Source organism: Myxocyprinus asiaticus, chromosome 26 (genome assembly GCF_019703515.2).
Source record: "Myxocyprinus asiaticus isolate MX2 ecotype Aquarium Trade chromosome 26, UBuf_Myxa_2, whole genome shotgun sequence".
Classification (NCBI taxonomy): domain Eukaryota; kingdom Metazoa; phylum Chordata; class Actinopteri; order Cypriniformes; family Catostomidae; genus Myxocyprinus; species Myxocyprinus asiaticus.
Genome location: NC_059369.1, coordinates 34,489,990 through 34,503,848, shown reverse-complemented (window position 1 = coordinate 34,503,848; position 13,859 = coordinate 34,489,990). Strand labels below are relative to the sequence as shown.

The following is a 13,859-nucleotide window of genomic DNA, read 5'->3' as shown; positions in this document are numbered from 1 at the left end:
TTAAGAGACACTGTACTGTTTAAGAGACAATAATGGAAGTAAAACATTAGACCCTGTGGCAATGCGCAAAATTGCAGTGGATTTTTATTCTAAATTGTATGAAACTGACAACTCCGATGAGCAGTCAGAAAGGATTTGCTGCAAGATCTTCCTGTTATAAATTCAGAATATAAACAATCCTTATACCTTTGAGGAGGTTACAGCTGCTGACTGGGATGGATTACCTGCTGAATATTTTAAGAACTTTTGGACTATTATTGGTGCTGAAAAAAGCTTCAGCAAAGAAACGCTTCCGAAGAGTTGTCAAAATGCAGTTTTAATGTTGCTCCCAAAAAAAGGAGATTTGACACTTTTAAAGAACTGGAGACCTGTAGCAATTTTATGTGCTGAATATAAGATTCTCTCAAAATGTTTGGCTAATAGACTGAATAACGTATTACATGAAGTTATACATAAGGATCAATCATACTGTATAATGGATCGATCTATTACAGACAAATTACACTCAGTAACAGATGTTTTTGATTTTGCTTTCTACAGCAATATTAATATAGGATTTCTATAATTAGACCAGGAAAAGGCTTTTGATAGAGTTGACCACACTTAATTTTTTGATACATTAAAGGCCTTTGGTTTTGGGAATTATTTTATTTCAAAGGTATGTCTGCTATACTCTGAAGCCACATGTATGCTAAAAATGGCTAGTGGTCTAAGCTTGTCCAATAAAAGTCCAAAGAGGTATTAGACAGGGTTGTCCCCTATGAGGGCAACTCTACAGTATTGTGACTGAACCCTTATTGTGTAAGTTGAGAAGAGAAATAACAGGACTATAGGTCAATGCACTGGATTCCCAATTACCAATTAAACTATATGTGTAGGTGATGCTACAGTTTTAATTAGAAATAATCATGATGTTCAAATTTTAATAGAGGTCTTGGAGTGTTATGGGAAAGCATCTTCTGCTAAGGAGAATTGGGGCAAAAGTGATGCTTTGTGGTGTGGCAGGGACTGTAATAGTCCATCTCTCCCTGGTGGTTTGCAGTGGGGAAGGGCAGGTTTTAAATATCTTTGTGTATTTTTAGGAACAAACAAATACAGAAGACAAAACTGGGAGGGAATAGTGGAGAAAGTGTGTGATCGGTTGTCTAAATGGAAATGGTTGCTATCCCAGCTATCTTTTAGGGGAAGAGCTTTGGTACATAACAACTTGGTGGCCTCATTGTTATGGCATAAAATGATCATTCTTGAGCATCTGGAAGACCTAGTCCATGAAATTCAACCATGCCTTGTAGATTTCTTTTGGTCAGGACAGCACTGGCTGAAAGCACCAGTTCTGTATCTACCCATAAAGGAAGGAGGGCAAGGACTGGCTGATATCAGATCAAGAGTCAAGGCTTTTAGACTGCAGACTGCACAGAGGCTCCTCTATGGGAAAAATGTTAGTTGGAGTGAAGTAGCCTGTGTCTTATTAAGAAGAGCAGGAAACATGTGCCTAGATCGCCATTTGTTCCTCACGGACATTGATCAACTGAACCTGTCAGGTCTAACATCATTTTACAGATCAATGTTAAAAGCTTGGACACTTTTTCGTTTCTCTCGTTAGCAAAATGGAGTAAATAGTTTGTGGATGAAGGAAGAACCACTGCTTTTCAACACTACATTAGATCTGTACATTGTCAAATCAATATCTTTCAGAAAAGCTCTACGGTCTGCGAACATCACCAAAGTTGGACACTTAATGTACGAAGATGGATGGATGTCAACTGAGACTTTAGCTTCAAAGTTGGGAATAAGGTCAGAGAGGTTGGCACAGACTGCTTACTCAGTTAATTGAGTCACTACCCAAGGATTATAAATTGTCCTTAGAGACACCTATTGAAGAAGAGGATACAGCGGCCTTCCCAGAGTTACATTTCTCTGCTGTGACTGGTTGTTGGCAAGAACTGGAGGGTGGCTTGTTTTCCTTTAGAATGCCTCAGCTAGGACACTTCAGTGATGCTGGAAAGAAAGCCTTCCCTATTTGTCACTCACTCGACGTTGTGTCGATGTAGTGACACTAGGGGTCACTCTTGGGAGCCCGAAACACCTCTGGTCTTTGATAAAAGGCCAATGAAAATTGGTGAGTGGTATTTGGGGGGGTTATGTTTGCTCTCTGTATATTTTATAGTCTCAACCCTTCATTTCTGTGTGTGTTTGTTCAGCATTGTGGCTGATATATAGATTGTAATCGACACACACACACATATATATATATATATATATATATATATATATATAAAGAGTGTTAGGGTCTTTCCCATTCATTTTCTATGGTTGGTCAGTTTTGACCACGAACAGCCAAGATGTAACTTTTTTTTATGACCACTTAGACTCATCAGATGAACGTAATCTTTGGTTTGTTTGTTTAGATCGCAAGTCTGAATAAAGTCACTAAGTCTTGAACCACTCAGATAGAGGAAATAATTTTTATTAAAAAATTAAAATGAAAATCGGTCAAAATGACTGAACAGCCTAGGAGGGTTAATCAGAGTTTTTTTTCCTAACCTGATATGACGTGATAAGAGACAGGGAAATGGTGTCTATTTCTGCAATGTCGTGCCGGGCAGCCCAGTCAACAAATGTGTCTAAAATCCATCTCCTGAGTAATTTCTTAATTTGTGTCAACATATCAAATAATCAATGTGAGATTTATGAAAATGAAACGTCTTGGTTACGAACATAACCTTGGTTCCCTGAGAGGGAACGAGACACTGCGTAATGATGCAACTGGGACTACGTCAGTGAGTCACATGGTCTGAAGCCTGTATACAATCATGCCAATTCATTGGCTGATGGCGCTTAAGCGGTGATCATAGGGAGCCGTGTCACGGAACCTGTATAGGCAGCTGCTTTGGCGGCATTTCGCCAGATTTTCTGCAACAGGCACGAGAGTATGGCCAGCTACACAATGTCTCATTACCTCTCAGGGATCCAAGAATACGTTCGTAACTGAGATGTTCCCTTTCAAGGAAACTATGACATTGCATAATTACGAGCGAGCTAAAGAAATATAAATCTCGAAAACATATCCTGATCCAACAGAGAGAACTTGGGAAGAAGGAGACAAACTCTCCTCTTAAATTATCAAATATATAACGAAAGTATGCGGAGAGGACCATCCTGCCGCCATAAAAAATAATAATTTCAAGGACGCACCTCTAGCCAATGCACATGAGGATGCCATGAGCCTTGTAGAATGGGCTTGAATACCCAGAGGCGAAGGCAAACCATGCACCTTGTAAGCACTTGAGATTGCATCCATAATCCAATGAGGCAGTCTCTGCTTGGACACCGAAACACCCCTGTTGCATCCACTAAAACACATAAACAACTGCTCTGACTTACGCCATTGGCTAGTATGGTCAGCATAAACCTGCAGAACCTGCACTGTGCATAACATATATAGCCTTTTATGCTCTTCCGACTCAAAAAGTGGATGAGAAAAGGACTGCAAATTAACAATCTGTGAGCGAAAGGACATAGAGATGACTTTACGCAAATAGCCCAAATGAGGCCTCAATACGACCTTAGATAAATCTGCCACAAATTCTATACACAAAGGATTGATCGACAGGGCATGCAAATCACCAAACCTCTTAAACGATGCCAATACTAAAAAACAGGGCCATTTTAAGAGTCAGAAATGTATCAGATACTGATGTTATGAGCTCGAACGGACACCACGCCACAGATAAATCCCATAAGGGACGCTGATGGGACAAAAAGGTCTAAGCCTGCGGGCTCTGCTCATAAAACGAGAGACAAGAGAAAGTCTTCCAACAGAAACTCTATTCACCAGCACATGTTCAGCCACTATAACGGCCATGTAAACTTTAAGCATTGCTGGGGTAACCCCAGCCCCAAAAATCCAGCTCTGAACCAACCGGGCAGTGGACTGGATCCTCACTCTGCTCACCAAGAGGTGAAAATATGCCATTTACATGTTTATAACCTTTTTGTTTATGGAGCTCAAGCATTTAAGATGGTATCAACCACTGCGGGGGATAAACCATCATTCAAAAGGGGGCCCCATTAAGGGGCCAAACCCACAATTTCCATAACTCGGGCCGAGGGTGCCAAATACTGCCCCGCACTTAAGACAACATATCCATTCTGACTGGAATCTCCCAAGGCATTCTCTCTAGGAGAGAGACCAGAGTCAATAACCATACTTGAGACAGCACCACTAACAGAAGCCGAACACGATCCTCCCTAACCCTCTGCAGAACCGAGTGCAGCAGATTGATCGGTGGAAATGCATAAAGATGCGCAGTTGGCCACTGATGTGCCAGTGCATCGATGCCCAGCGGTGTCAATGGCGAGAGAAAAACCAGAGGGGACAATGTGACGTCTCGCTTGACGCAAACAGGTCCACTTCTGCTCTGCCAAACCTCATCCAGATTGTTCCACAATCTGCAGGTATAATATCCAATCTCCAGAACCTGTCTGGAAAGGAGATCCGCCCCCAAATTCAACCGGCCCAGGACACATACTGCTCATAGAGACAGCACATTATCCTGTGCCCACAGAAGAATGTGACATGCCAGCTTAAGCATGGCATGAGAGCGCACCCCTCCCTGATGGCTGATGTAAGCCACCACCATCCTGTTGTCCGACCACGTGAGGGCATGTCTGCCCTGAAATTCTGGAAGGAAAAACCTAAAAGCCAACAGCACCGCAAGCATCTCCAGACAGTTTATGTGCCAATCCAGCCGCTGACCCGTCCATACTCCTTGAGCAGGACAGTTCTCGTATACAGCGGCCAAACCACAGAGGGGCATGACAGCAGATGCCGACGATCATAAGCCCAGGGAGAATAGTAATGCCGACAAAGAACTCCACGTGTCTGTTCACAATATTGTTAGGGAGAAAAATGCTCTTTTTTGAGCCTATTAAGTCCCCGGGCTTGAGCACCAATCATGCGGGAGCTCGCCGCCACACAACTACGCTTCAAAAACTGGAGAAAAATAAAGAGATGCCTGGGCCTGTTTAACAACGCGGTTGAATCCGTACACGGACTGCTCATTTCCAATGGCGACCTCATGTGTTGTCACTCAAAAGGGAGAACATAGTCCTGGCTTCGGCGTGAGTTGCTAGTAACTAACACAGACTTAGACAAATTCATGCACTGAAGTAAGAAAATCTGGCAAAATAGCATCAAAGCAGCCGCCTAGACTTCTTATTTTATTGTCATTTATCCTAATTTTAGTGTATGAATATCGCACGTCACGTCTAGTGTGGACAGATTGCTTGTCGCTGGATTAAGGACAAGGTCTCAATCTTTTCCACGAAATTACTGGAAAAAAAAATGTACGATTTTATTTTATTTTTTTGTCAACCTTAACAAAGGCTAGACAAAAAAAGATACTTTATGATGATAATTAAACTATTTGAATTAAAACATAATGTTGACGAAAATATGCCAAGAAAAATTGACCTTTTTACAAACTGGATAATTACCTGTTTTATCTGTTACAGTTTTACGTTGTTTTTTACATTATCATCAACTAAAATATATTTTCATTATATTTTTATAACTAAATTACATTATATTTTAGTCAGAGTAAAACTGAATATTGACAAAATATAAAGGATATTTTCATCAAAATAAAAAACTATGACTAAAAAAAAATGATAAAAAATGAACATTAAGTCCAAGTCAAGTGTCAAGTCTTTAAAGGCCAGTTGTAAGTAAAGTTTCAAGTCTTAGTCTTTTGTGACAAGTCTAAGTCATATCTTGCATCCCTTTTCTTGTATCTCTTTTTATATGCTGCAGGTTAGTTTTGTAACCCCTGAGGCAGAACAATTAATTTGATATATATATATATATATATATATATATATATATATATATATATATATATATATATATATATATTTATTTTTTATTAATTATTTCTAGGGATTTATTAGAAAACAGTAAGCAAATGACTGCACATTTACACATGGAAAAGCAACAAAGAGTGCATGAGATGCTCCCTTGTATCTAAACAGTGTTGCAATATTCAATTGCGTATGAGTCTAAATCAAGCCATTAGTCCAATTATTTAATTTCAATTTCTTAAACGTGACTTAAGTTTCCATTTCTGTGACTCTGATGCTTATGCACCTTATGAGTATAGCATTGTGTCAATATGTCATGGCAATTCTGACATCTTTCTTTCCACAATGACAACTGCTCTTGAACTGTACTGTATGTGTCTTGACATTTGTGTTGATGCTTAAGTCATTACTAAGGCAAGGTAGATATACCAGATATTGACAACCCTGTTTGAACAAATGAATCTGATATCATTACTTGCAAAATGACGGTCTGGACATTCAGTCCTAAAGATCAGATTTGAAAAACCAAACTAGATTAATGTGCAGTGCAAACAAAGGCTTAGAACACCAACAGAACATCACAACACCAGAATGCCATCACCCTTCACTGACCTTTCGAAAGGTCTACACTGCATCCTGAAATCCCTCTGTCGGTCCATTCTCTCTTCTCTCCAGATCCAATGGCGTGATGAATCCGCACTACTGAGCCAGATGCAAGAGCTCCACGGTAGTCATTGACTCATTCACTATGATATGCCAATCTATCTGTGGGAAAGAGAGAGTGAGAGCAAGAACACAGATGAAGACAAAATGACTGTCAAGGCACTTGAACAGTGGTTTACATTCTCTTATGTTTATACAGCTATGGATAATTGATTATATTCAAGACAAACATGCAGTACCACTCTGTCTAACTGCTGAGTAGAGTCAAATGTTGAGAAATGGTGATTGCTCTTCATTCGTCAGCTCTTTAGAGCTGGAGAGACAAATGTGAGTGTGAGATTATTGACAGGCCTCCCTCTACTTTACACTCTGCTTGAGTGAGTGTGGTACAGAATTACAGAGTGCTATCCTTTCTGTTGGGCACTTTATTTTCTAGCTGTGCGTAATTAGCATCTATTGGTTTTAAAAGTGGAGATACCATATTCAGGAAAGACCAAATAACCAGTTATTGCAGTAGAAAAACACAAACAGGAAGTAAAGCTCCAGAGTTTTCCACAATACATGGATAAATGTTGGAGAAGCTAGTAATAATGGATGCCATTAGAAACAAAAGTAGCATTCCACTAAGCCATCCAGGGGTGGGATTCCCATTCCCATCTTTTGTCTATCTGGCTGTCAAAAGATTTTAAATAATGAATCACAACTTCACTCATCTCTAAACTCAAACTGCACTAACTTATTTAGTTTCTTTGTTAAAGAAAGAAAACAAAATAATATGCAAAAGTTGGGTTTGACAAATTGTTTGGATTGCATTTTTGTGATGGATGGATGGGTGGGTTGGTGGGTGGGTAGATGGATGGATGTATATATGGATGTATGGACGGTGAATCATTGCAATAATGACCACTTTTTAATACTAATGATAATGCTACATGATATCCAGTATAATATAAGTTAAAGGAAACATATTTGATGTCAGTGAAGGGCTGCTTAGTGTGTGCCCCGCTGAGGGTGTTTGGTGGTACATAAGACCAAAAAAAAAAAAAAAGGTTGGGAAACAATGTTTAAGGCACACACACACACACACACACACACACACACACACACACACACACACACACACACACACACACACAAACTGAAACTTTCCACTGCATTATGCCATATCTTACATCAATTTGACTGTATTGCATTATTTATAAACTCATAACAATGCTTAGAGCACTATTCAACCAGTGTAATGCTTATAACATATTTTGGAACTCATTAATCAAAACACAGTTAAGGTAGATTTCAATTTCACTCATAAAACTCTGTACTCCTAAAAGGTCAGTCTTCATAAACCTTTTAGCAAGGGAGAATTCTAAAGATAGCATAACATAGGTAGAGTCAGTCCAAAGGCAGTGCAAACGTTCAGATGTTATACATGACAGAAATCTGGGACAGGCATTGAAAGAAATTGAACATTTGCATATTCCCTGTAGCAGGTTTATTATGATTATTATAATTTTTTTTTTTACTTCTTTATGTATTTATGTATTGATTTATTGATTTATTTGTTTATTTATTTATGTATGTATATATGTGTGTATTTTATTTATTTATTTATTTATTTATATTCTTTGATTTAAACCAATGGGAACTGTTGGGTCACACTAACCAATCAGAAGTGTTTAGCTGCAATTATTGTTTAATTTTAAAAGCAAAATACTTTTTGCAAAATTATAACCTTCAAAATCACTTAATTAGCCATTTCTGACCTTCCTGACCTTTGAATGAAAACTGCAAGAACACTCCCTTATAGCCAATTGTCAAATGCACGCTGAGTTATTTATTGTATTGCCATTAACTACAATGCCCCCTTCAGAGAACATATTAGTAATCACCGTGACATGCAATTTCATTTTAAAGATGTATTACTAGCATGGCATATTATGTTGAGTAATCATACACTGTAGGGTTTCTTCATAGATTCTGTACATGAATGTTGAACAGGAAATAAAAGCTTTAATAAGCGTAAAGTAACATTAATTTACTCATACAATATTCAACTGACAAGGGCTTAATGAATAAAACCCCTTTGCTTTTCTGGTTGTTAGAAAAATCATGCATTTTTCTCTTTTCTGTCAAACATCTAGAGGACTGCATGGGCCTTAAAATGAAACCCGACCCGTACCCGAGACCGTGTGACCCTACCCAGCACGAATGATACCGTCAGATTTTAAGCCCGAACACGACCCAAACCCAAAATCGCTTACTATCTAATTTCTTCTGAAATTGAACCTCTACAAACATCTGTTTTTCTTTCTTTCCTTCACTAGGTCTACAGAGTGCAGATGAGTCACATATGATAAAATGCCACACTTTCATAAGACACTGCTACTGAGCTGAGGACCAACGCAATAAACCAACACTCCAGTATACATACACACTAGCATATGCACAGGGTTGGGAGGGTTACTTCAGAAATGCATTCCACTACAGATTACATGCTGTAAAATGTCATTTGTAACATATTCTGTGAGATTACTCAAGGTCAGAAACTTATTCTAAATACTTTGGATTACTTCTTCAGCACTGGTAGATTTTTTCACTTGTTTTGACTATAAAAACTCTGCCAGTACAGTAAGACAAAATACACATGTTAAAAATACATTCTCTGAAAAACAAGATAAATCAAAGCTAAATCAAATTGATCTTGTTTTAAGGATTTTTAGATATTTTTACAGGAAAACAATACAAAAATTATTATCAAGAATATGATTTTTGCCCTAATATCAAAGGTCTTTAAAGATTAAGGTCTAGAAAAAAAGAAATTATGATCTAATGTGAATTTTCTTGATAAAAAACTAAAATCGTGCCTGGTAACATATGCATGTAAAATGGTTATAAATAGCATTTTAGTTTAGCATAAAGCTGACAATTTACACAAGGTTTATTTCTATTTCTTCTGCTCCAAACTTATTTCAAACTTACTTCTCTGTCTACTTGTATGAATGTAACACATCATAAGAAAGTGTTTCACCGCTGTTCAAATGCACTTTGGATCGCATCATTTATATGTATAAATGTTTTCCATCTGAAAGGAATAAATATTAAATGAAACAAATGACAATAAAATGCAAAGTAATCTCTTCAGTAATCAAAATACATTTTGAATGTAACTGTATTCTAATTACCAATGATTTAAATTGTAACTGTAGTGGAATACAGTTACTTATATTTTGTATTTTAAATAAGTAATCCCATTACATGTATTCCATTACTCCCCAACCCTGCATATGCACACACACACACACACACTTCTTCATGGCATTGCTTAACTTCTCAGGCATGACATCAAGGTGTCATTTGGTATAAAATCGTTCCACTCTGATAAATGTGAGACAGTCTTCCACATAAGTCCAATCTGGCAACCTGAGCGAAAGAGGCGAGGGTGCAAGATGGAAAAGACAGGTACGGTCAGCATCAGTGCATTTCTCCACTCAAAACAGGCCTTCTGTCTACTGTTTTTACAAGTATGCATCAGATCTCAACTCAAACATGCCGTCTAACATCTTCGTTCCTCAGATTTAGAAACATATCATGTAAGAATACAAATATAATCAACCTGACTAATCCTACAACATAAGCAATTCATAAGGGTACAGTAACATGAGAAGTGCCGCAATTCATAGTTCCAAAACTGCTCAGTAAAGTACAAGGAGACTGCTGCACCATTATATGTATTACTTTTTCAATTAATTTAATGTTTATTAATTTAATTAAACTGCATATTTAAAAAAATGTGGTTGGTTGTTTGCATGTCAGTTAGACAGTCTCTTCCTTTCAAAGTGGGCGTTTCTTGGCCTGAATAAGCTGAAGTGTGGACCAGACTTTACGCTGTTAGTCAAAAGTCTGGCTTTGAAAGACTACACACACACTAACACCATTCTCAATATTCAAATGACCCATTATCGCAGCAGTCCAGTTCATTTCATATTATGTCATGTCATCTCCATCCTTAGAACCTTTATCTGAATTTAATGAGGTTGTAATAATGGACATTTAAATGTGATGGAAAGACCCCTTATCTGTGATGTCAGCCATTTATTTTTTATTTTATTTTTTTATTTTTTTCTGTTGCTTGCTTGTGCAAACCCTCGAAAATTTGAATGTTTGACTAGCATGACAACAGTGGTCTCTTTGGTTACATGAGGGGCCAGTGGAGAGATATGGTTCACATGCTAATAATGCCATAGTCAGACAGAAGGTTGAGGGCTTTGTGACCAGAGACATTGAAGCAGCTGTCTGGTCAACAGTCATAACCCCTGAGAGAGAGGAATGAAGAAAAAAAAAGTGAAGGGGTGAAGTAGGAGGGGAGTAAGAGAAATAATGAAAAAAAGTGATGAAACTGAAAGTCACAGTTCAGAATCAGAATCAGAATGAGCTTTATTGCCAAGTATGCTTACACATACAAGGAATTTGTTTTGGTGACAGGAGCTTCCAGTACACAACAATACAAAACAGCAACAAGACTTTTAAAAAACAATTAAAATTGAATACTTAAGAAAATAAGTATATATAGAATACACAATACATATACATACTTACATATACACACATACACACACATACACATATATACACATATATATATATATATATGTACAAATACATACATATATATATATATATATATATATATATATATATATATATATATATATATATATATATATATATATACACTATATTGCCAGAAGTATTCGCTCACCCATCCAAATAATTGAATTCAGGTGTTCCAATTACTTCCATGGCCACAGGTGTATAAAATGAAGCACCTAGGCATGCAGACTGCTTCTACAAACATTTGTGAAAGAATGGGCCGCTCTCAGAAGCTCAGTGAATTCCAGCGTGGTACTGTGATAGGATGCCACCTGTGCAACAAGTCCAGTCGTGAAATTTCCTCGCTACTAAATATTCCACAGTCAACTGTCAGTGGTATTATAACAAAGTGGAAGTGATTGGGAATGACAGCAACTCAGCCACGAAGTGGTAGGCCACGTAAAATGACAGAGCGGGGTCAGCGGATGCTGGGGCACATAGTGCGCAGAGGTCGCCAACTTTCTGCAGAGTCAATCGCTACAGAGTTCATGTGGCCTTCAGATTAGCTCAAGAACAGTGCGTAGAGAGCTTCATGGAATGGGTTTCCATGGCCGAGCAGCTGCATCCAAGCCATACATCACCAAGTGCAATGCAAAGCGTCGGATGCAGTGGTGTAAAGCACGCCGCCAATGGACTCTAGAGCAGTGGAGACGCGTTCTCTGGAGTGACGAATCACGCTTCTCCATCTGGCAATCTGATGGACGAGTCTGGGTTTGGCGGTTGCCAGGAGAACGGTACTTGTCTGACTGCATTGTGCCAACTGTGAAGTTTGGTGGAGGGGGGATTATGGTGTGGGGTTGTTTTTCAGGAGCTGGGCTTGGCCCCTTAGTTCCAGTGAAAGGAACTCTGAATGCTTCAGCATACCAAGAGATTTTGGACAATTCCATGCTCCCAACTTTGTGGGAACAGTTTGGGGATGGCCCCTTCCTGTTCCAACATGACTGCGCACCAGTGCACAAAGCAAGGTCCATAAAGACATGGATGAGCGAGTTTGGTGTGGAAGAACTTGACTGGCCTGCACAGAGTCCTGACCTCAACCCGATAGAGCACCTTTGGGATGAATTAGAGCGAAGACTGCGAGCCAGGCCTTCTCGTCCAACATCAGTGTCTGACCTCACAAATGCTCTTCTGGAAGAATGGTCAAAAATTCCCATAAACACACCCCTAAACCTTGTGGAAAGCCTTCCTAGAAGAGTTGAAGCTGTTATAGCTGCAAAGGGTGGGCCGACGTCATATTAAACCCTATGGATTAAGAATGGGATGTCACTTAAGTTCATATGCGTCTAAAGGCAGATGAGCGAATACTTTTGGCAATATAGTGTATATATATATATATATATATATATATATATATACACACATGCACATACATAGTGCAAATCTAAATACAAATCGGTTATATACAGTGCAAGGGAATGTAATGGCAGAAGAGGTTGGATGTGTTGGATAATATAAAAAGATTAAGCTGTGTATTGCACACTAATTATTGCTCAATGGGGCAGTTTTAACTCTTCATGAGATGGCCTGAGGGAAAAACTGTTCCTGTGCCTGACGGTTCTGGTGCTCAGAGCTCTGAAGCATCAGCCAGAGGGCAACAGTTCAAAAAGGTAGTGGGCAGTCTTTTTCCTCACTCTGGAAGTGTATAGTTCTTCAAGGGAGGGCAGGGGGTAACCAATAATCCTCTCAGCAGTCCGAACTGTCCTTTGTAGTCTTCTGATATCCAATTTCGTAGCTGAACCAAACCAGACAGATATTGAAGTGCAGAGGACAGACTCAATGACTGCTGAGTAAAACTGTATCAGCAGCGCCTGTGGCAGGTTGAACTTCCTCAACTGGTGAAGGAAGTACAACCTCTGCTGGGCCTTTTTCACAATGGAGTCAATGTGGGTCTCCTACTTCAGGTCCTGTGAGATGGTAGTGCCCAGGAACCTGAATGACTCCACTGCTGCCACAGTGCTGTTTAGAATGGTGAGGGGGACAGTGTTGGGGTGTTTCTCCTAAAGTCCACAATCATCTCCACCGTTTTGAGTGTGTTCAGCTCAAGGTTGTTTTGACTGCACCAGACAGCCAGCTGTTTAACCTTCCTTCTGTATGCAGACTCATCGTCATCTCGGATGAGGCCAATGACAGTGGTGTCGTCTGCAAACTTCAGGAGCTTGACAGAGGGGTCCTTGGAGATGCATTCGTTGGTGTAGAGGGAGAAGAGTAGTGGGGAGAGCACACATCCCTAGGGGCACCAGTGCTGATTGTACAGGTGCTGGAAGTGAATTTCCTCTGTCTCACAAGCTGCTGCCTGTCCATCAGAAAGCTGGTAATCCACTGACAGATAGACATGGGAACAGAGCGTTGGTGTAATTTAGTCCGGAGAATAGCTGGGATGATGGTGTTGAAAGCTGACCTGAAGTCCACAAAAAGGATCCTTGCATATGTCCCTGGTCTGTCCAGATGTTGCAGGATATGATGCAATCCCATGTTGATGGCATCATCCACAGACGTGTTTGCTCGATAAGCAAATTGAAGGGGATTTAGAAAGGGTCCAGTGATGTTCTTCAGGTGGGCCAACACCAGTCTCTCAAATGACTTCATGACCACAAACATCAGGGTGACAGGTCTGTAGTAATTAAGTCCTGTGATTTTTGGTTTCTTTGGGATGGGGATGATAGTGGAGCGTTTGAAGCAGCATGGGA

The 13,859-nt window shown here is 39.4% G+C and overlaps 1 protein-coding gene across 4 annotated transcripts in view; it reads right to left on the bottom strand.

Moving 5' to 3' along the window:
• Positions 1 to 13,859, bottom strand: part of LOC127417173 (leucine-rich repeat and fibronectin type III domain-containing protein 1-like protein) — a 260,604-nt gene that overhangs the window by 124,442 nt on the left and 122,303 nt on the right. For 2 of the 4 annotated variants that reach the window (XM_051656982.1, XM_051656981.1), the window contains exon 1: positions 6,475 to 6,610. Coding sequence is in view for 1 of the 4 variants with exons in the window: in XM_051656979.1 (XP_051512939.1) it covers positions 6,475 to 6,521 (47 nt within the window). In the remaining 3 variants the exon portion in view is untranslated. Of the gene's footprint in view, positions 1 to 6,474; positions 6,628 to 13,859 lie in introns of those variants that run through there. The other 2 variants (XM_051656979.1, XM_051656980.1) reach the window with 2 other exon arrangements.